General features: G+C 34.4%; 2 protein-coding genes across 4 annotated transcripts in view; one reads left to right on the top strand and one right to left on the bottom strand.

The window, feature by feature from the left end:
- The window catches only part of CLDN10 (claudin 10), a 61831-nt gene extending 61092 nt beyond the window's left edge, over positions 1 to 739 (top strand). For both annotated transcript variants that reach the window (XM_062575837.1, XM_062575827.1), the window contains exon 5: positions 625 to 739. In XM_062575837.1, coding sequence (XP_062431821.1) covers positions 625 to 739 — 115 coding nt within the window. The remainder of the gene's footprint in view (positions 1 to 624) is intronic.
- A 1494-nt stretch (positions 740 to 2233) lies between these two features.
- Positions 2234 to 24060, bottom strand: part of DZIP1 (DAZ interacting zinc finger protein 1) — a 42426-nt gene continuing 20599 nt past the window's right edge. For both annotated transcript variants that reach the window (XM_062575807.1, XM_062575814.1), the window contains exons 9-19: positions 23179 to 23319; positions 21515 to 21563; positions 20613 to 20669; positions 10383 to 10528; positions 9852 to 10047; positions 9326 to 9455; positions 9071 to 9121; positions 7933 to 8135; positions 6470 to 6600; positions 3568 to 3739; positions 2234 to 2703 (exon numbers count right to left, since the gene is read on the bottom strand). In XM_062575807.1, the coding sequence (XP_062431791.1) occupies positions 2621 to 2703; positions 3568 to 3739; positions 6470 to 6600; positions 7933 to 8135; positions 9071 to 9121; positions 9326 to 9455; positions 9852 to 10047; positions 10383 to 10528; positions 20613 to 20669; positions 21515 to 21563; positions 23179 to 23319 (1359 nt within the window). In that variant the 3' untranslated portion in view covers positions 2234 to 2620. The remainder of the gene's footprint in view (positions 2704 to 3567; positions 3740 to 6469; positions 6601 to 7932; positions 8136 to 9070; positions 9122 to 9325; positions 9456 to 9851; positions 10048 to 10382; positions 10529 to 20612; positions 20670 to 21514; positions 21564 to 23178; positions 23320 to 24060) is intronic.

The raw sequence follows: 24060 nt of genomic DNA, 5'->3' as shown, positions 1-24060 counted from the left end.
GAAAAGGATTGCATGGATTAAAACAAAACAGTGGGATTTCAGAATAATTCTCTTTCTGTCATTAATGTAATTAAGAAAAGCTATTGACTCAGTACAAATATTTGTATTATATATACTTAATACATTTATTACAGCTGTAAAAATAATCCACTCCATGATGTAGGAAAAGTGGTCAGGTCACCTTAGAAATGGTGAGCGGAAGGCAAAACACTATTAAGGGACAAGTTTGATTAACCCTAGATCATCAGATGATGATCTGACAGAGCTGAGGGCTGGTGGTGGTGGCAGTGGGACCGCCAGCAGAGGAAGAGGGGTAATGAGGAAGAGGCACAACTAGGGTGAGTAACTATTAATCCAGGATCTGCCACAGCCTAAACATTTCATCTGACTGGGCCCTAATTTACTTGGCTGTGAACAAGGGCTGCCTGTTGATATGGCAGTGAATTGCAAAGAAACATGGTGGAGAGGAAACTGAAACATCAAAATAGGCGATTGCCCAGCAAAAAAAGGTGCCCCCTTCCTCCAGCTTTAATGCCTATGAATTTCCTTTAGTTTTATATGATGATGCTTAGCTACAGAGCTGTTACCTATTTGTGTAAATGGGTGGTTCTCGTTTCTCTTCAGGATGGGGTACGCATATAATGGAGCCACATCTGTGATGTCTTCTCGTACAAAGGTCCACAACACTGTTCCAGACAAAACCCCACCAAAGCACTTTGACAAGAATGCTTATGTTTAATTGTACTGTTCCAATATCGAAACCTAGTTATAAAAATCAATTTTTATGTTTCATTCACAGAGTGATTTTTTTTCCTCCCCCCAAACCCAATGTAATTACCATTAAGATGATGAATTTTTAAATATTAACTTGCGGCTTTTTACCTATTGATGTAAATTTTGTAATACAGTATTTTAAGATTGACATTGGTATTGTAAAGTTTATACCTGCAAATCATGTGCTTATGTTGCTTTCTAGAAAAAAAATAAATAAGGTATTTACAGATGTGGTATGTCAATTGCTTGTCAGAATGGCACCAGACATGTATTTACTGTAGAGCATCCTTGCAACTGATTCTGAAATGGGTTCAGTACTGGACAAAACTGATGTTATTTGTGCAGAGTCATATGTAAAATGTCTTAAAACTCAGAAGCAGCGACGTTACAATTTGATTTTCAGAGTCTAACTCCAGAGCCAGGCAATGACAGCCGAGAGGAATCAACAGGCTCTTAAGGTCTTATCATACTGCCACGAGTGCGAGAAAGCCTAAGTTAGTCAATTCAGTGCCCTAGGAAGAAGAGGAGGAAGAAGCTGGGGAAAGTAGAAAGCAGCATGGGATCTGGGGAGCCCAGAGCAGCACAGGACAGCCCCAAGCGTCTGGGTTAAGCAACAGAAGGGAAAAACCCTCGGCAATACCAGCTGGCCTGCTCTGCGAGTTGAACCTTTCAATCCTGAAAGGTTGACCAAATAAAAGCATCCAATGCTTAACAGCACTTTTTAGATAGTGTTTAATTAGTTACAACAGTTCAGAAATTCAGCTGGTACTTTTTATTTGCCTGGCTACAGAAATGTGATGGTTTTTGAATAAAATATTTGTACAATGATTCAAAAAACAAGAACAGAGATTATGAGTAACTACAAAATACTTTCTAGACTGAGCCCTAAAATTAGGCACAAAATCACGTTCTACCTTGACATTGGAAGAAATGAACCCCTGGAGTGTCATTAAATTGGGAATTATTGGGAAAAAGGTATAAATATGAAGAATGATTAGCATTATTTATTTATGGCACAGTATGATAAAAGAATAATGCTTTGCATGATACCATCTAAAATACATCAGAAATACAAAACCATTCAAACTCTTTGTTTTTGTATTTCATCTAAGTTAAAACACCATTGTGCCTTTTATGAGAAGGCAAGGCAGCATGGGCAAAATAAAAGTATGAAAGTACTAGCTCAGTGACTGGTCTTACCTCAGCTTGATGTTCTTATTTCTTTCCAGTTTCTGTAATTTTATGTTAACTTGCGTAAGACTCTGTTCTAAGAGAGAAAAAAAGACTAACTCTCCAAAATTGAAGGTACTCAATAATAATTAATTTTATAACCAAGGCAAATTCCTGAATTTGATGTTTATTGTAAACCATGTTAGAAACATAACACTTTTAATACATGGAAATACTTTTTAAAAGATGTTCACAATTTTATATAAAGCTTATGATAAAATACAAGAAAATATACATTTGAAAATCTTATAAAGTAATACTCTGCAGTAAATTCTGTTCATTGGTTAACAAGCTTTCTTACAAGACCTGTTTCAGTCTTGTAAACTTTAGAGTAAACATTAGTAAACATTAGAGGCAAACTCTTCACCCCAGTGAAATCAGAGATTTTTTGCCATTGACTTTGCCAGGACTAAGAATTAACTCTGAATTTCCACAGAATGATGGCAACTCTTGTTTCCAATTTAGGGTTGGAAGACAAGAAGGGCTCTATAAACAGTATTCCGGGCTACTACATAAACAATATGACAAATGAATATTAAACAATTTTGATGTCTTCAACTAAATTTCCAACCTCAACAGAATCCCAAAGTAGTGCCTCTTGTTAGAAATATAACAGTTATATATCTGAAGAATCACTCCAATCTGTTACAGTGACTAAGCTGCTTTTTAACGTGCTTGTATTATCAGGTTCATGTAGGCCTGTTAAAATAACAAAAGAAATTATTAAAAATGATTAGTAGTATTTTGGAGTTATTTTTCTTTATATTGATGTATGACATAAAATCATGCATTATGTGAACAAACACCTGTGGACTTCAGGAAGTCCAGAATTTCAACTAGTGGGGAAACTACAAATGTTGGTAGTATGAAGGAAGTTTCTGTCACAGAATATAATGCACAATATAAGCAATCAGTGTCGATATTATTTTCCTTTTAAAAATGACCTTAATTATCTTTTCTATAAATATAATAGACACAGTTTTAACCTTATTATCTTGAAATGTTAGGGCTGGAAAATAATACAGAGTAATAATATAGAGTCCTTCACTATATAAATTTGAGGCTATTTCCTTACCAGTGATTCAGATATTTATCTCAGCCCCACAGGTCACTAGACATCATCTTCAACAAATCTAAGAGCTGATTATTATTTTCAAGCCAAGGTAATTTTCGTACCCTCCCCCCCCAACACACACACAATTTTGGAAAGGATGAAAAAAAATTTCGTAGTTGATTAATTTTTAAGAGGATAGTTGAAGCCTAATAGTACTGTATGTTTTAAAACCTCAAATCTAGAGTGTTTTGGTGTATTGTGTATTTACATATGTATGTGTGTGTGTTTTTACACACACACACACACACATGTATACATGTAAATATAATTTTTATATACACACATACATACATACACGTATATATAAAATGTACAAACATGCAGCTTTTCTTCTCATTCTTTTCTTGTAATTTAATGTATAGTATCTTAAAATGTGTTAAACACTACACAAGTTCTCCTCTTTGGGTGTCAGATGCTTAAGACTTGTATTGTAAAATTGATTATGTTACCTTCCTCCTTTGGTACACTTGTCTTCGGAAGACCCCAAGCATGTACCACTGATGCAGCATTTGACTCAGTTTTTTGAACTGTCAGTGCCTTCTGACCTCTATCCACTTTCATCAATAAAAGGTCATCTTCTACAGATGATATATCCCAGTCATCTTCATCAACTTCTGTGAACTAACAGAAGAAAAAAAAAAAAAAAAAGCATTTTTCCTCTGTCTCTCCAAATTCTTCTGAGATCAGGTTCTTAAATAAACCCAACAATGTGAAACTGCTGAAGAAAAGTGCAGAAAAGTGGTGCATGGCCTTTATGACGGCTGTGACCGTAGTTTTAACCTCCACATATTTCAAATACATAAATTATATTCACTCACTGCTACACTTAGAAAACTAATTAAAAAAAAAAAAAAAAGAATCATTTCCATAACTGGCAGAAACCTGTGTTTTGTGGTATAACACGTCTAACTAAATAGGAGTCTTCTTTGTTGGGAAATTAGTTTTTCCAGTAAGATTGAAAATCTTTTAAATATTAGACTTTAAATAATACGTACATGAAAATAAAGATACTGTACATTATCATGCAAGGTGGCAGTTTGATTTGCTATGTAAGTTTTCTTTGTTTGCACTGCATAAATTTAACATTGCAATAAGGGCTTTCTGAATCTAAAATTAATTTATTCAAAAGGAAAATTAAAAAATAAAATTTTTAAAAACCCTGATGCTCAAGTTAAAATATATTTTCCTCCTAACACTCACTGTCAGCATGTACAAGCATGATTTTTTAAATTAAGCAGCAGATTGCAAAACGACTTCACAATGTGAGAGCCAAGTGAAACAGATGAACCTGAAGGCTGTGAGTCCATGGCCATTCTTAACTCATCTGCCTGAGAACCCAGAGTCTTCACTCAGCTTTTGGGGGGGGGGGGGGGAAGAGCTACAGCATTTCCCATTTGTACTTCAATGGAATCTAGCTGTTATTAGAGGACCTAACTGCTGAGAGAGAGAGAGGTTTTCTGACAAAGTTAATACCTTATTTCCTGAAGTTTCTGAATATTACAGTAAAACGTAGAATGTGCTTATCTTGCACAGAGGAGAGATTTAAATGCTATTAGAAAACAATGATGTAAGTTATATACATACCAGAGAAAATTCCAAAAATATGAACAGGTAGTGGGTCCTGACAGAAGTGAATAGACTAATGCTGTGTGCTACCACATAATTCAATTTTTAACATTTGTAACTGTTGCTAACTGTTTTTCAAAAAGTGACAGATTTGCTCAGCGTGCTGTATTATTAACATACCAGGATTCAACATTTCATTACTTTAAATTATATACATTTGAAGGGTGTGGTCATGAGAGAAACATAGTCATATATATTCGGAAATGCTAGAGTAAGAGTTTCTTCAACTAGTCACACAATCCCAAATGATTTTTGATGTTCAAAATACAGAAAAAGTGTCAACTTTGAACAGAACTCTTCATGCATTTTGGATAAGTGCAAACACACAGCTTTACTCAAAACTGCTAGGCAGTTTTATTAACTCAAAGATTTACTCCTAAGACCATAACCCATAAAACAACTGGTATGTGTGAACTCAGGTAATAAGGCTATGATCAAGCTAAAATATCATATTCTCTAAAATGTTGCTAAATTTACTCTAACATATGTATCTTTTTACACTGTGATCATCTGTGATTTTGTATCATCTGAAATTGCAGAATGTTTGAAAGTAGCATTTGGACACAAAATTGCACTGTAATAGTCAAGTCTGATTTGATGGTTTTGTCTCTGGTATGATCTGCAGCTCCCACATAGTTAATGGAGAAGGTAGGTGCTGCCAGTGGTAAATAAAAACACACAGGCTAAAAATGATTACCATACCACTACAGTTCAAGTTGATTAGGATTATCACCCCTTTATGGAAATTGTTATAGAGCTGTCACTATTTATGGGAGGAGGGATTCTTCACATAGAATTTCAGACTCTGATCATCTCGATTTCAGATTCAATTGTTAGTCAGGAACTGCTAAGGTATCAGTTTTACTTTGGATAACATGATTTTCAGTAATTATTATTTATTTATTTTAAAAAAAAGATTTTCATGAGTTGCAGAACTATTGTTTGACTGTCTACTTCAACAACAAATACTAAAACTGAAGTAAATGAGCACTATCTGCTGCTGATTTCTGGTCTGGAGTAACTTTTGATCTAAAAAGTTGTTCAGGTAAATATCAATGTCCATCAAAGTGGCTTACCAATTATAAAACTCTAAAGTAAGGGGATAATGTGGACCTTAGGAAAGCCTGAGAAGAAGTAAAGAATATGCTCTGTTAGTATTCTGACTGTGAACACATGCCAAACTCAATGCACAGCTGTCACGGCTAGATTGGCTGTAATTTGGGGATAGTATATGATTTGTAAATAGATGAAGGTGAACAAAGATCATACCCAGAAACAGAATTTGTCTCCTTTTGAAAATGCATATAAAAGCTCCATATCAGATAAAGGTCTAGAAACAAAAACACTCTGAAATATGGATAAGCAAATTCCTTTTTTTGCCATCAGAAACAAAATTCTAGGAAAAGCAAATAAAGAAGGACTATATCTATACTGCTAAAATAAGAGGCAAAAGGATAGAAACTGTGCCCAAACTTCTGATTAGTTGTAGTGGTCCAAACAGTCATGGTATAAGCTAACCAACAGTGTGGATGAAAAAAATCACGTCACAGCACATTCCTAAGACTTATATATAACAGTGCAGATGTACCCCAAAAGACTATTTAGCTATAATTTTAAAACTTTCTTTGAAAAGACAGTTCTTCAAAAGGGTCTCAGCATGAAATAAAATATAACAGAAATATATCCAGTTTAATTACTTAATGAAATGACTATGATAAGCAATACCTTCAGTTCTTGCACTTCTTCTTTCTTAACAGATGCCTGTGCAACATTAATCCCTCCAGCTGGTTTATTCTTATTTCCATGGTTAGAAAGACTCTTTCCAACTTGTTCAGGCATTTTTTGAATAACTGTTCCTGAAAGTTTATAAAAAATTATATTGACAGTCTTCATTCACAAGTAAGTCATGAAAAGGTATCTTTCTGCTACAACAATCACTTGAATTGAGAGAAACAATTAAAAATATATATCTATGTTTTTCTCTCAGACTACAAAAAATATTATGCTTTTAAACCAATAACTCAATTCAAATCTGTAATTAAAATGATGTTAAATTCTATGTGTATTTCTTTTAATCACTTGGATACAAAATATGCTCGGTTTAGATGTATTTTTCCTTCATCAGCCTGCAATTTCAGCAGGTAAAATAAACTTTACAAAGTTAAATACTTCCTTACAACAAATTCTGCTAGTCACATGATGCTCAGTGATCTCACTGTCATCTTGTGGCTGCCTATGGCACTATTCATCTACTAGGATTGGATCTGTCAGTTAAAAATTGAATTCTTTAACTGGAATTCAGGAAACATTTCTGTTTAAGGCTGACAGAAGTCCTAGAGACCAGCTTCCTACTCCTTAGCAGGGTTGACTATGAAAGGATAAGAAAAGGAAAAAAAATATTTTTGCCAATTATATCTAAAATACACAAAATAAAAACGTAATAAAAATCAAAAAGATGAAAGTTTTCCATTTATTTAAAAAAGTATTTCCTTTAACGTTTGGCAGTTATCCACAAGTGAGACAAGAATTCTAATTTAAACATTACAAACACATATGTTCTTAAAGTAAAGAACATACGTAACTGAAGCTTTTTGTTTTGTTTGGGTTTTCCATCTACCTTACAGAACAACTTTTTTTTTTCCCCCATAATCTTTTTACATGTTTCAAGCAGCTTTGTTTTTAGGTAGTTGCAGGTCTGGAGTTTTAGATTATTAACTTCTTGGAGCAGATGATCTGGCCTGGTTGAAGGTACTTCAGGGCAACAGCAATTATGAAAATAGGAGTAGATATTTAGGTGCCTACATATCACTTCCAAAATTCATTTTGAATATATAATCTGAAACACAAATCTTTCACAAAATAAGTAAAATGCTGAGAAAAACTGCTTTAGATTGAAGTCTCTCTGAGGCAGAGATTATCTCTTTTTCTGCATTTATATAAAACAGCATGATATTGGTCTAACCCTAACTGATATCTCTAATGACTACAAAATATAAATATGTTAGCGAAAGAACAAAGTAAGTGCACAGATACACTCAAAAGCGTAAGTGTAAAGTAAGGCACATGCACTCAAAACTTGACAGTCTGGCTTCAGTATGTGTTCGAAGACAGAAATAGTATCAAGAAATTCAAAATCATGCATAGCTGTTATGATATATTTTTGTTCTACGAAAGCAGTGAAGAAAAACCTTTTGAAGTTTTGGCAGGTGTTTCAGTTTCCTCTATTTCACTTTCTTCCATCGCATCCATATCACTTTTGCCAGAAGCCATCCGAAAAGCACTGACATTGTTGCTTGACATTTTTGACTGTTTTTGCAGTAATTCTGGTGATATGTAAGCCTGCTTAATATCATCATCATCCACTTCTTCCTCTGAACTGAATGGTGGAGTTCTAAGCCAAAACACATAAAACCTGAGAACTTACCAGGTTTCAGTGACTGCACTGATACACACATACTTAAGCTTCATTGTAGTTTCCTTTCCAGTAACATGTGCATTTTTCTTATTTGAAAAAACAGCAACTTCCATAAGCTCTCAGTATACGTAAAACTATTTAAAAGAAGTCACATTACTAAGTAAACTGAAATAGTTACACAAAATGGTTTCTTATACAGGCACAATTATCTCTGTCAAGGCAACTGTCTTTACAATACCAACACCCCAGCTATATAGCAAGTTTTGCCAGGCAAACAAAGATATGCTTTCATGGTTCAGCAGGGAGAGCAAAGTTCAGGACCAAGAACTTTCCACTACAAAAAGTCTACTCTGATATTCTATTAGATAAAACAATTTAGGAATTTTTCAATGTGGTTTCCCAAGTTACCATAACTGCTGAGTAGGTCATTAGATGTAACAATCAGACTCAAGTTATTTCTGTCCTGACAATTTTGAAATTGAATCTTGAACGGTATCCAGAAAAAGGGGGAAAAAAAAACATAGTGCCAAAAATTACAAAGTAGTATATCTGATGTGACTGGACTCTGGAATATTGTGTTAATTCTAGTTATAGTAAGACAATTATCCTGTGAAAAATAGGTCAAAGTCTTCAAATACTTTTAATTGACTCAGACAAAGCATGTGGGAGAGACTATAAGTAGTGATACTACCTGATTTTGTCCCTGTCTGGTTCACAAGAATGTATCTGTTGAAATGAGTATGTGTTATCTTTCAGGGATTATAATAGACTCACATGGAATAGTATTTTAAAACAAAATATGAAATATACAGAAAGTGTTTATAATTTAAACTATTTTTTTATGTTGCAAGCATATCAATATCCAATCATCAAAAATGATTTCTTCTAGACCATAAAGGAACAAAACATACGTGATACTAGATGTCTTTCTGGAAACTCCATCTCCAAAAAGCTTCCTGGATCTAAAAACAGTAAGACAAGAGATTGGTAGTCAACTACATAAGCAGCAAGTTTATAAAGAAGTAGTGTGAATTTTTTGCTCAATTCTTATATTAGCAGGAAATATTCACATCAGTTCCCTTTTTCATGATAAGGCAAGAGAAGAAAAACAAATCCATAAGATTGTTACCTGTTGCAGGAATACTAGGAGAAATAGTATCTCTTACTTTGGTGTAGATGTATTCTCAGGAATGGTTGTTCTTTGTCCACCTGGGCGGACAGCTGTTGAAGACCGTTTTACTGTTTTTTGTGGTATTGCAGATGAAGAAATTCTCAATTGACTGAACTTTTGTTTATCTACAAGAGAAGTTATCTGCCTCAGTATTAGAAAAAATGATTGGTATCTTTTATATTAGAATCTGATTTCTTTCTAAAATGAAAGATGTCACTGCTGCAGATTATAGTGTTACAAAAAAAGAAGGAAAAAAAGTAATTTTTTCATCATAGTAGTTCAAAGCAACTGTGGATCTTGCCAATTATAAGAGCCAACATTCTGCAGTTAAACAAAACATCAAGAAATCTTTAAAGAAAATAGTTTAGTTGGTCAGAACTATAAAGAATATTTATGTGAAAAAATACGAAAGCAGCTACCCAGAAATATATCTAAAAATCTGTTAAGTGTGATAGCTACATCACAGACTTACAAAGGGTTTAAAAAACCCTGAGAACTAAAAATTAATTTTTTTTTTTAACCTTCTGAAGGAAGATGAGGACAGGAAACAAATCTATTACAAGATGATGATTTCTCTTCAATCCTAAAGCTGACTTGGCGTTCAAGATGCTCTCGAATTCGTTGAATGTCAGGCTCTTGCTTCTGTTTGTGTTCTCTAGCAGATTCAATTGCATGTAAAATTCTATTTAAGCGATCATTTGGGATACCACGAACACCCTAAAGAAACAAATTGTGTGGTAAGCAAAGGGGTTAATATAGGTGGGATTTGTATTCTACAAACAAATACGCTCTTACAGTAACCACAAGAATTCAATTAGAAAGCTCATGACAAAATCACACAAGCTGATAACACTGCTCCTAGGTTAAGCCATATCCTCCACTGCAGTAATTTGATGGAAAACCTCTCAGGTTAATGAATTCCACTGATTTGTAGTGGCTGGAAACTTAAATCTGGATTTTCTAGCTTGAGGAGTGCAGTACAGAAATGAAAGAGAACAGCAACAAAGCGAGGCAAAAATTCCCCTCTTCTGAATAATTCAAAATAAACTTACTGCTTTAATTCCCAAGGATTCCAGCTTCTCCTCCAGGGCTTGCTCTAAAACAACTCGCAATTCTTTAGTTAAAGACGGATCAGTCTTCAAAGCATTTATTAAATGCTGGTTACTTCTACCTATCTTATGATCACCTTTCTCAATTTCTGAAACAAGAATGGAAGATTACTTTTAAAATACATTTGAAAAATCCACAGTACGTGAGACTGCATTGAAACATGCAATTCTTAGAAACACCATAGACATATGTGTGTACTTTTTGTCTATCCAGAGTTGTATTCTTTTTAAAATCTGGGGTCAGTTTAGAAAAGTCAGCTTACTTAGAATCTCTAATTCAGCACCTAGTACTCACCATCATAAGTGACTTTTTCGTGTTACAGAATCATTGTAAAGATATACACCTGAATATTTAACAACAAAGATCTACTTTTAGAACTGTACTTTGGAACTTCTGATAAAGAAAGACTATCTTCGATAATAAAATTCTCTAAAAGTAGTATTTCAAATCAAAGCTAAATTCTAGTAGAAATTAAACATGAATACAACAGACTTGTTCCCCAAATTGCCTCAATACAATGTTCTCTAATGAAAATGCCTATTGAGATCAAGTCTTCAGAAAGTTATATAATATTTTCAAAAATGTTAGTAGGACAAATCCTTACTTGGAGGCAGATAATTTCACAGAATATACATGACTGATACTACTTATCTTTAAAACTCTTCCAAATACAAAGTTCAGGGTCATGTTTTCATCTATGCAGGTCCATGCATACTTAAAAGCAGAGGAGGAAGTTTCTATCTCTTTCACTTTTTTTTTTCTTTTTTCTTTTTTTTTTTTTAAGTTTCAATAAGGACATGACCTCTTACACAAGAAATAATCATCTAGACAGATCCTTACACCTAAATTAAAGATTCACCTCTAAGTAAGGCCTAAATAATGTACAGTCATACAGAGGAGTAAGGAAGCAAAACACTGTCACTTGGAACCTGCCTGGAAAGAGTCTCTGGCAAGATGGCAGCATTACTGGATACGCCTTATACCAACTGAACCCAGAACCTCTGGGACCATGGTAACCGCTTCTGTTCTGTAGTGGTCAGCAAAGGCTTTAAATCATACATAGAGAGACATGCAATATCCCAGCATGCATACTATAAACCACACTCCCACCTTTCCCCCCAACATAAAGGTCAGGAGCTTATCTCTTTCAAACATGCCCTACAGAGTAGCAGAGTTGTTTGCCACCCCTCAGATAAAGAAACAACTGAAGGAATAATTCTATATTGTGACTTTCAAATGTTTTCTTTCAAAACAAATGTGCCATTTTCCCCGTTTTTAAACAATGATTACTTTAAAAGCAGTTCCATTTAATTTACTGAAAAGAAAAAAGATGACCCAAAAAAGGTCTGAAATACATAAAGGACATCTACATTGTTTTCAAGATATGGCTCTTGCGGGATCCTGGAAAGAACTGTAGGAAATGAAAACTGAAAGAGTCCAGCTATGGTGCTAAGAGATATGGACTTGATGAAGATAGTATTTGCCTGAAACTTTATCTGGCTTTGGAAACTGTGTGGGCAACTCATTTCGTGACAGAGTCGGGATTAAAAGTGACTTAGCTGGAGCGATGAGTCCTGGAAGAGGCAGACTACTGGAAGGTATGGAGCAGCAGAGGTATAATCTATGAAGCTATCCCCAATCACAGAGGTGCATTAGGTAGTATGAAATCCTCCCAAAGAGCCCAATCTGAGACATCTTGTTTTTCACGGAAAGCTCCAAAGAGCTTTCTGAAAATCCTGTTCCTTTCATACATTAAGCCTTGCAATAAAACAGATCCATCTAAAATCACTGTTCAGTTCATAATTACTACATACTTATATGGATAACAAGGCTATTCAGCATTATCCTAATTAATGACAATATTAATTCCTGCTAATTAACTTAAGCCAAATCCTCTTTGCAGGACAGTCCTATGTACAGAACTGTTTTCTTACTAATTTCTCTTAAAAAAAAAAAAAAATAGATTTTTCACCTTTGGAGACCTTGAGTTTGGTCCACTGTCTCAGTTTCTACATAAGCTTATGAAATATTCTGCCAAATCAAGAATTTTCACACTCTCCCTTACAAATGGCTGTCACTGAAAACAAAAACATCTTGGTCTATCTTTTCAGACTGCATTCTTTCTTTCTGTTGTACTGCAGGGCATGCCCTTAGGCATAGCATAAGAATCAAAGACAATCCATCAAGAAAGAACATAGCAAGCAAGAGAAATATCAGAAAGAACGACAAAAATGTGAACAGTCCTTATTTCAGATTGTATAGTCACCAGATTTTCCCTGGGAAAATTTCTCCTGTAAACACAGATGTCTTCAAATGACACTTTTGTTTTCAAAACAGCAGCATCATTATTTCTTCAATATTTAAACTCGCTGGCTATAAGGTTTGAGAAGGATTTTTATTTCTACATATATCTCTACATAGCTCATTATGGTATTCAGATTTTTGGCGTTTTATCTAAAATATTAGCTTTTAGTTGCTTCGAAGAGAAGAATATCATTCGACATTAACCAACACTTTTTGTTCTGTCACTGTAAATACGGCCTTGTCCAAGTTTTCCACAAATGAAGCTGAGGAACAGCTGCAAACGCTGGGTTACAGAATTCCATTCAGAATTGCACAACTCTGGCTAAAGTTATGGCTGCTTTGAGGTAGTCACAACTTAGATTACTTGTAAAAGTACCTTTGATGCATCTACTGAAGTAGACAATTGGACAGCTTTGAGCTCCACTTCACCATAAACTTCCTTCCCCTACCAGAACTCTTTACCCTCTTATGCTGAGTTTGAAAAAGAAGTGAGCATACACGGCAAAAGCACCACCACCACTAGATTACACCATAGAATTTCCTACTAAGGGGGTATTCTCCATCAATTATTTTTGTTCTGCTTATCTGAAGGGCCTTTACACATTCATAATACGCTTGCTTATTTTTTTTTCATATTTCCATAAAAATATTTAACTTGGATAGGGAAATCATAATATTTACAAGCACCAATAACAAACTGTAAATTAACATATATAAGGACTTTTCTTACCCAAATCAGATAAGCATACTCAAACACAGTGAAAAATAAGGTAGACATCAAATAATATTTACACTTTTATTTTCAAGAAAAACATGCCACTACATTTTGATCTGAATCAACCATTACCTTTTTCCTCTTCTGAAAGCTCCTCTATGGGCTCCAGCATATGTACCAAGGGTGCCTGCTCTAATAACGAGGAAGAACAGGAACACCAGACAAACAGGACAGAAGAAGGTCAAGGTCCAGAGTGGGAAATTTGAGCAAAATAACACACTGATGTCAGTCTTCCTGGTTGCTGACATCCTGCTTAACAATCACAAACCCAATGCACATGACTTCACTGTCGTAAGTACTACCTTGGTGGAAAACTTTTCTAGGGGAGACCCTAATATCACTTTGGGAGTGATTCAGGCACCTAAACACGGGTATCTAGTATCATCTGAGATATAGCAGAGTGTTTAAGTCATCTGCACAAGGCTGGCTGATAAGATACAGAACCTATAGAAAACCTATGACCTTCTGGAATAGCACCCAGAGGCTAGGTGGGATATTTTTAGTCATCTAAGATGACAAGGCCACCTCAGATTAAGTAAATGAACATTGTCATTCAATTCTTATAAAATGTAATTTAACTTTAAAATGTGTTTTTAAGATATTGTTTATGTGCAATTTGATATTAGAAGTTTGCAAAAGCCAAATGGATGGATATAATATTATAATGGATAGAATTCTTGAGAAATAAGAAATACAAGTTAAATTATGAATTTAGAGAATTATTAAGTAGAAAGTCCATATGTGTAAGACAGAGAGAAAGCCTATCAATTTATAGGAAGTAGAGTTAAATTTTTTTCCAATAAGATCAATTTAAAAAATCTTCAGTGACTCCACTATAGTGAATTTCAATATTGTCACGTGCTTTAAAAAGATCTTGAAATGTCTTCTGTTGAAAAGAACTTTCTAAGCACACTGGAATTATTATTCTATAAGCCATCAGGCACAACTGGTTTTATACAAATGAAGTCAGAGTACAATTTCTTTACAATTTTATAGACTAGAAAACCAGATGTAAGAGGAGATGAATGATAATGCTTTTATGTAGATTAATAAAAATGAAGGTTTTAAATGTTAATATTCACTTTGCATAAATGAATTTATTTCAATGAAAATTAGAACCTGAGTTTTTTTCGAGGGTTTATGAAAAAAACAGAAGAATGTACAAATGCTACCTTCATCATTCAACTACTGGCAGTGTATAGAAAAACAATTTATTGGCTAGTACTTTAAAAAGCTCTATTAATCAGACTTGCACGTCTGCCCCAGCCTTCATAAAAATCCTATGGCACTACAAATGATTGTTATATTCTATTGGTGGAAGAAGTGGAACTGGCAGTACAGCAAATACGCCCGCTCTTCAGTGCTTTTTGTACGATATGGTACAAATATGGATGCATTGTGGTGGGTTAGAGTGAAATGAGCACCTGAAGCTAAGTAACATTTACTGTCACACCTCTAATATTCCCAATGTGAAGGGACTAAAGTCTACTGTAAAAGCTTCAATATAGTAACTGCTCTCTCCGTGCCTTCCATGCTTGCACTTACATCCATCCTCTGACCTGCTTTTTCAGGCAGGTTACAAGATTTAAGAATTTTTCCTATATAATTTGCACTAAACTCAAGTTTGGAAAAAAAAAAAAAGCTTCTTGTATCATCAAAAGATTCTAACAAGATGTAAAAATCAGTATATTTTATGGCAACTCTTAAAAAAACTCTGAGAGACTGACTGACATATGGCCTTCTAGTCTTTCAGTCACTAAGGCAGTAAATAAAACAGCTGCCAGAGCACTCCTGGGTACTGGAATATGATCTCCGCACTGTGAACTCCTAAAGCTGTTCTGGACATGCTGTTGTCCTGTGACAACTAACATTCTCCCGGGCAATAAACAGGCACAGTTTGGGAACATTCCCAAAAGACTACATCCAGCCTGTTTTGAAGAACAGAGCTTCTAGCACAGATGAGGATGTTCCTGGGGAAATTTAATTTAGTTGAATGAGCATAGCCTCAGAGTTTGTTGGCTGGAACTGCTACAGAGTTAGTCAGTTACTATGTAATTGGATTTAATCGATATACATTCTACCTGTACCTGACTCAGATCAAAAGCAGCTGACTCATCTCAGCACAAGCTCTTGACAGGTAGCTTAATGGTAACAGGAAAAGCCCAGTCCCCAGAATTCAGACCTGAAAACAGTCTGCTGATGTCAGAAAGGTAAGTGTTTCTCTTCCTCAGTATACTAGAAACAGAGGAATTTAAAATCAGTAAAAGAAGAGTTACAGTATCAAAAGCTGAAAATGTACTACCGCTGCGTATAATATCATTGCTCACTGCCTGATGACAGACAAGATCAAATCCTGAGACATGGGGGAGTGGAACATCTAGAAGCACCAATTATGCCAATGCAAGTAGGCCTTTTCTTTCTTCCTACTGTGCACATATATTAAGAGAAATTTATTAACTGTCGGTTTGGAATCCAATGTAAGAAAAAGCAGCTTGGTTCACCACTCCACTGTAATATAGATGGATGGGGAGATAAGCTCCTTAGGAGCGTCTCGCTTTTTTTGTCAGTGACCTGCTTCTTCTGGCTACCTCTTACAAGTGACCAGATCTCTTTGTTCTTGGCTTAGTGCACTTATCCATCCTTGAAATCAGCAGCATCTATAGATAACATTTTAATATTAACGAACTTATTTTTAGGAATCATTTAAATACAACTATCGGCATTTGCCTTTCTGTCAATTACCTGCTCTAAATCTAGTTTGGCTGACCCTGGCAGACTCTGCTCTACATCAGCATCTTCAACATCAGACCTTGTGGTCCAGAATCTTATTCCTTGCTTTAGTCCTAGCCTGAATGTCAAACTAGACAAACAATTACCTTCCTTTCTGGACTCACACCTACATCTGAATCATTTGCTCCAAGATGGTTCCTTGCTCCAGATGAACACATCTAATGAGCACCCTAGATGTTTCCTTGCCTTACTGGAAATGGACTTCATGAAGCTGAGGCAAGGAAGGAGGTAGGATATGTTGCACAGATCAGCCACTTTGGACTATCAGGGAACTAGAGAGAACAGAGATTACATCTGTCTTGTAATTCAAATTAAATCTTATTTATACTTTATTCCCTGACTCTGATCTCCACTCCTTTCCTGGCTATAAAATCATGATAAATACCAACCTCAAACTTATTCAGGCAGGCCCTGCTGGCTTAATTGATCCTTAACTCAACTATAACTCTCCTTTGCCAATCAATATCTGCCTAAACCTAATTCCAACCCAAACTTACTGATTCCTGTAAAACCAATACGGTAACAATAACAATACAGAAAACAATACAATTCAGCAATAGCTAGATGTCTCCTGGTAAAACTGACCTTTCCGTAAACCAGCTTCTGCTGGTCTGAACTATATTAACTTCTAACCTAATTTTATTTGGTGCTCCACAACAGTCCCACATCTCACTCTAGCCAAATGGCTCGTGTTGCTACCACTGCTAAACCCTATACCAAGCCCAACGGCAAATTCTAGAGCCCTCACTGTGTGTCTTCAGCCAGCCTCAGTCCTAAAACTAATTCCAGCTTTATCTTTACAAGAACTATTCCTGTCAGCTTCAGACTTAAACCTAGCTCAATGGTAGCTGCTGGCACAGTCTTTATGAAGGCTGGTGGATACCATCATATTCATATGATGTATGAATTCATATGATGTATGATTCAACTGGCTGCTGCTACCCTGAATCCAGTCATATTAATACTAGCCCTAGCTAAGCCCAGCAACCTGAGGACGACCTTCACAATGATGTAGCTGTTTTCCCAAATCCTCCAGAATACGTCTCTGCCAGCTAACACCTGTGGTCAGATAGATAAGACATACCAAAAGTACAGGTTGCCTTAATTTCTTCAGTGGGTAATTATACTGCTTTAAAAAATGCCCCTAGCATAATTTGCTAAATCATTAAATAGCTGTTTTAAATGGTATCTGAAGATAATTTCCTTGCAGGTGGAATAGGAAAATATATTTAATAAATTCAGGTTATGTATATTTCAAACATATTATGTATTACTAGCCTTTCTTATCTAGAACTGTAGTTTTTTTTTTTTTAAAAAAAAAACTAATATAGTGACAGTACTATTAGAAAAGCAGTCTCTTGACCAATATGTGAAGCAGAAATCCTGTCTATTTACCATTAAATATAAAATGCCTTCAGCCTGAACAGAAATGTTATAATTATCTCTAGTGCAGTAGTGCCTAAAGTAAGCATTTTGCACTTGCAATATGGAAACTAAGATAAAATTAAAGATTTGTTTGTTGTAATTTGCTGCTCTTCATAAGGATGTAAGAAATGTAAGCCATGGTAATAAACACAATCTACTTCTTTAAGTTTCTTCTGATTTACACTCAGATTTCACATCCAAAGAGCTGCCAGACTTAATTTGTGATACTCATCATTTCGACTGTAATTTTTGAATCAATGGGCTTCATACACTTTCCTTCTAACTAATCAACAGAAAGCTATATCTTGCACATAAGCAGCCTAAATATATGTTTCTAATAACATTAATTTTTAAACCAGTATCCTTAAATATGACAAATTTTAGACACTTTCCTGAGGCATCTAAGTTAGGAGCCTAGTCATCTCAGATTCCTTCCACAGTCAATGAAAAGACACAGGCAACTTCAGGGAGAAATCTAGATCTTAGTTGAGCTGAACCAAAATCCGAAGGTGCCCCTTTCCTCCATTAACTGTCCTGGAAGACTGCTATGACTGGATTTTCCTCAGATGCTTCAGTTAAGTTGCCAATGATAGCTCAGTTTTAGTCCACAGCAAGTTTGAAGACAGAGTTTTATGTTTCAATGCCCAATTTCATTAATATCTTTGCCTTTTAACTACTGTCTTCAATTCTACCTAATGCTATCAATCTAAGAAAGATTAAAAATTGAGCAAGTATCAGTATTTCAAGAATGATACAAGAGCCTAAGACCATTTAAAAATTTGTAATTCATCTGTAGCCTTTTTATGAGACTGAGGTCATCTTTGAAAATAAGTCTTAAGTTATATCTATGCAACACAGATCAGCTAGCTCAGAAACTCAGGGAACAGTCATGCTAGGATGGCATTCCAGACACATCACTAGTTATCCTAAGAAATCAGGAATATTTTGATAGGAAAACTACAGATATTCTGAGGTCAGAGATACTCTGTGCTAAATAAATTTGTGTTTGGAAGTTACCAGCAGGTACTTTCATTTTCCTAATGGCATCAGATAGAACCATTAGGTATCTTAATTCAGCATGTAACTCAATCCCTAAAATTTTGGGAAAGACACTAGAATTTCTGCTAACCTTTATATCCAGAAATTAGGTAGGATAAGTTTTTTAAAAATCCATGAGGAAGGGAAGAAAGGGGACAGAGAGACCTGCAGAGATAAATAAAATAATCATCAGCAAAGGAATCCGAAGGAGACACCTTCTCTAATGTTTCGTAATAAACTGATAATGAATCTTTTTTTACATCAATGGTGGGAACAGCCTTTTCTATCTCAGAAGTTTCTTAAGTTGTCACAAACTTCATATTTGGAGCAGTGAGAAACAAACAAAAATCTGAATGAGTTGACTTAAATTGTCATAGTACAAAAAATACTGGTGTTCACAGAAGTGTTCTCCCACTCTGTCCAAATGAAAGGAGACGGACTAAAAAAAAAAATTCTTGACAAATTTAGCATGTAAGCCCCTTAGAAGTACAATTCTTCATAAACCTAGATTTTTAAATTCAGGGCAACAGCTAAGCTACTTGCTGTGAGGTATCTTAATAAGAACAACCACTGCTGTCTTGGTGCAATGAAAGCTGTTTGAATGAAAAATAAGAGGACTATTTTAAATGGTATTATCAGTAACATTATTAATACATTATTACTTTTCATTACATAAAAACATTCTATCTATATACAGTTTCACTTAAAATGTCTCTGTCAATGAACAGCTACCTCACAAAGGCTACTAAGAAATCTCTGTATTATTCAAATAATTTTACCATATTAAAAAAAATCTATTTTCCTTAGTTTAATATTTCTCATATCAAATATTTTGACATCAACACTTCATTTTCCTCAGTTTTTCATTCCTACTCAAGTTATCTAAAGCTTCTGTTGTATATTACCCCTTCTTTTCGTCCCATGCCATTTTAAAAAATTCTAAATTTGTTGAAAATGAAAAATTCTGTACATTTCTCTTAGACAAATCACATTTCTCTCTTCTTGGCAGATTTTAACACTAAAAGAAATAATAATTCATTATTTAATAATTCAAATAATTAATAAACCGTTATTTTAAAGATTTAACCATTTTATTTGCTCCAAGTTCATTTTTATATTATTTTCCTGACGGAAATGAAAATAAAGAATTAATTGAACACAGAATACTGGTCTTAAAACAATATTCTTAATACTTTTCATACTCACAAAAAATGAAAGGTACTTTCACAAAACACAGAACAATATGAAGGTAGATTTCTCCTTTCTCCTTACTACTACGTATTACCACAATGCCACTGGATAAAATAACTAAATAGTGATCTACAGGTGAATAAAGCTCTACTTTATTAAAACTGTATAGACTGGATGACTGTCTATTTTGCTTATTTCTGCTGTATTTTTCTTCCTTGACATTTGAAATCACATGAAAAATACAGTATTTCAAGACTCACTATAAACAAACACCTTCATATTTTTTTCTATGCAAATTCCAGTATATGCAAATATCACAAAATAAACACATTTTCTAAAGAAATCATTTTATTTCCCTTTCACAGTTAGTTTCATTGAATATAAAGTGCTCCAGTAATATCCATCTCCTAGGAAATACTCTGAAATTATTTTCTATTTGTATCATATCCAAACAGTGTCACACATTTCAACACTGTCCCTTTTACAATTATTCCACAGGAATTCTCAATACAGACAAACAGAAGAGCCATTCGAATTACGTTCTTTCAGTGTAACTATTCTTACAGTTATGATTCAGCAAGTAACACATTTCAGAAGACAGGGTGTTAGATCTGCAAGTACCGAATCTGAACCTATCACAAAAACTTACCATGCATCACTGGTAGACTTGATTTATATTCTACAAGAGGCTGTACAGAAGTGTTTGCTAAAATAGATAAAAGCAAAAAATAATGTTAATGTATTATGGTAAATGTTATAAAAAAAAGTCACAGCTATATACAGATTAATTAGTGTTATCCTCAAACTAATCTACGCCTTGCTTTAGATTCAGTTTGAGCCAACACTCTGCTAACAGAGCAAGATGTTTCCCACATTGGAATTAAGTCTTAATCTTCCTGTCATCATCTGTTGCAGTAAACCTGTTTCAAGTCACTGCAACCGCAACATCAAAGGGTACCTATTGTCTAGGACTGCATCCTGAAACACAAGTATTACTAGGTTTAGCTATTTGTAATGGACTCAGTGAAATATTGGAAATGAGCGGACTTGGTGAAGTGTCAATGAAATGGTGAAAGTCATGGCACAGATAAATCATCTTTAGAATCCTTAAACTTCTTAAAAATCTGTCTTAACTGATATAGTAAACAATTTTTTCTATTCTTTCAATATTTACCCTTTTATGAATTCTACAGCCTAATGACAGTCAAATATGAAAAAAAATCAATTTATATTTATAAAGCAAAATCAAAGGTTGTTTACATAATACAAAATATAGCTACCATATTTCCTATCTTTTCACTACTCAAGAGATAAATTTTGTACAACACAAGACCTTACAACTGCAAAATATGAACTATGGGAATCAATACAAAGGCATGGAAGCACGATATTACAAGAAGGTTTTCTGAGAAACACAAATAAATTGCAAGTATTGATTTGATTGCAATATTTAACTAATAAGATTGATATATATATTTTTAAATAAATTATAATGCTTCAAACTCTTAAAATCGAAAATAAAAACTGCTTTTTGTTATATCTTGCACTTACCATCATATGGTTTAATACTTGTAACTGATCTTGTGGACAATTCTTTTATCTAAAATAAAAAAGATAGGAACATGAATAGTTAGAAATGCAAACTAGCAATATCTAGAAATCCATATTTAATATGAAATACTACTCCGTGGCAGAAACTATTCTTCAATGATTTGAGGAGAAAACTATTATTCTCCTCCTTTACGCAATTACCTAATGCATACTTCACTCACGCTTAATGAATGTTTAAGATTTAGTCTGTTTGCTGTCTTAAGTGACTTCATGCTGTGTACATCATTTATAATACAGGCTTTAAAGTGAAATGACAGTGGTCTTGGAGGCCACTTTCACACGTACAGCTTCAATATCTTCTACTTCAGCAGTTCATGTTCAGTTTTGCAAGTTCGCTCCACTCCAGGAAAACATTTAAACACACAGTGGGTTTTAGCTGCAGGAACACCTCTCCTGTGTGCTCTACACCTCTGCCTATTCGCTACTCAAAATACGTACTGAACAATGCTGAGAGCCTAGAGGAAGCAAGCTGATTGTAATTCAGTCTGAAGAAAACAGGAAACTGGTGAATCCAGAAGCTAATCCCAAACAGTAAAGACACAGTCAGTACCATTTAGTGCTGGCACAAAGATATGGACCCTGGCCTTTTGTTCAGCACTTTAGACCCAGCCTGCAGTGCCTCAATTCATGGCCTGTTGAAGTGTTAGCTAATTCTAAAGCCCTTCCAGTTTTAGAGTATTGAGAATGCAGATCTTCATAATTACATTTCACAAATAGCAACTTGGATTCCTCTGAACCTATTTTACATCTGTGATAATACTGCTTTTTTTAAAAGGGTCACTTCAAGTAATTTGTGCAGGACTAAGTCCTCTTCTACTACACCTTCACTGAACAGCTATCAAATCTGCTAAGGTGGAGACATAAAAACTGTTGTCCTTCCAAATCTGTAAATACCTACATATTTACAGGCCTATCATTAATCTCACAAAAATATGTAAAATTTTGTGTGTGTTTTGTAACGAACATATAAAAGAATAGACTGTTAGCATAACATAATCATGTCACACGCTAAACTCCAGACTAACAAAGATCTTCACCCAGTGATCACCTCAAAAAAATTCATTGTTACATTTGAATAATATTTTAAATTAATTTAAAAATTAAATTTAAATAATAATATTTTTAAAAATATTTGAAAAATCAAAACATTTTCAAAGGAATCATTTCATTCATTAGTCTCACAATTATAAAAATTATACTTTATTTCTAGTGTGAAATCATGTAGTTTCAGACGTCAAATACTAGATCTCATTATGATTATTTTGTGACTTAAAGATTAAATCCTGTATACTATCAGAAATTTTCATGTTTGGTCTTTGGAGATGGTGATCTAATAATCTTTTAACTTCCGTTAAACTTCTTAAAAACATCTTGTTTGTTAAATCTTTCACTCTAAATCGTGCTTTAATTCCTGTGTCTCTTTTCCAGGTCTTTTCCTATTTACCCACGTCATTTCTGAAATACAACCAAAATACTCTGGTAACATTCTTACCAATTGGGAATACTACCCATGCAATTGGAGATACATCAGTGACTGAACATCAGGAAAATGCTTCTCTGTGCCCTATGCTCCCTGAAACCCAGAATGCTTCATAAAAACTGACCTGTTTCTTCTGAGTAATAATTAGATCATTCTGTTCCTGAAGCCTCTGCCCCAACTCTTCTATTCTTTTCTTGTAAAAAGTGTTACTTTTGTTCAGGTCTTCTCTCACTGATGATTTAAGCTTCTCAATCTGTGACAGCAGCTAGAAACAAACAGCAGAAAAGTAACCAAATTTTATATATAGTTATTCAATACTACAGGGTTTAAACAAGCAAGAGTCATGTTTAAATATTTCTTTTAAGTTTTTTTTTTTTTTTTTTTTTTTTTTTTTTTTTTTTTACGGCGGCTGCAATGTCACATGTGTGACATTGCATATATTACAAAACTGCTGCCTGAATCATTTTTTATTTACACTGGGAGAACTACCTAAATCTCAAAATAAAGAAAAGGACATGCGAACACATTGCTGAGATTGCCTAAAAATAAGATTACAGGAAAAAGCATATGACTGTATAAAAATGTTTTGATTATGAACAGTCTCACTGTATCTTAAATATCTTAAGGAAACAAGATGTGAATTTGCATGATAAACCTAATACATTAGCCCTAAATATAGAAGAGGAACAGTGCTTTAGGTGCACCATCTCAAAAGAAATACTTACATTACTCCTCCCTTATTTTATTTTTGCATTGTATGTGGGTGTATGATTAACTACATCTTTTTGGGGAATATTCCACGGTTCTTCCCCACCGCTCTCTTGCAGAGGCGGAGAAGTATTGGCCAGACCGTTACGACCTGTTTAGTTCTTACATGGTCATGCAGACGAAAGAAAATGAAAGGAAAGGAGGCAACAGAAACACAGTAGGAAAGACATTAAAAAGAAATTCAGGCACATAAAAAAAAAAAAAAACAGAGGAATAAAACTTTGTATAGTAAAATATA

Source organism: Rhea pennata, chromosome 1 (genome assembly GCF_028389875.1).
Source record: "Rhea pennata isolate bPtePen1 chromosome 1, bPtePen1.pri, whole genome shotgun sequence".
Lineage (NCBI taxonomy): Eukaryota > Metazoa > Chordata > Aves > Rheiformes > Rheidae > Rhea > Rhea pennata.
Note: the sequence above shows the minus strand (reverse complement) of the source record. Positions and strands in the feature narration are given on the sequence as shown.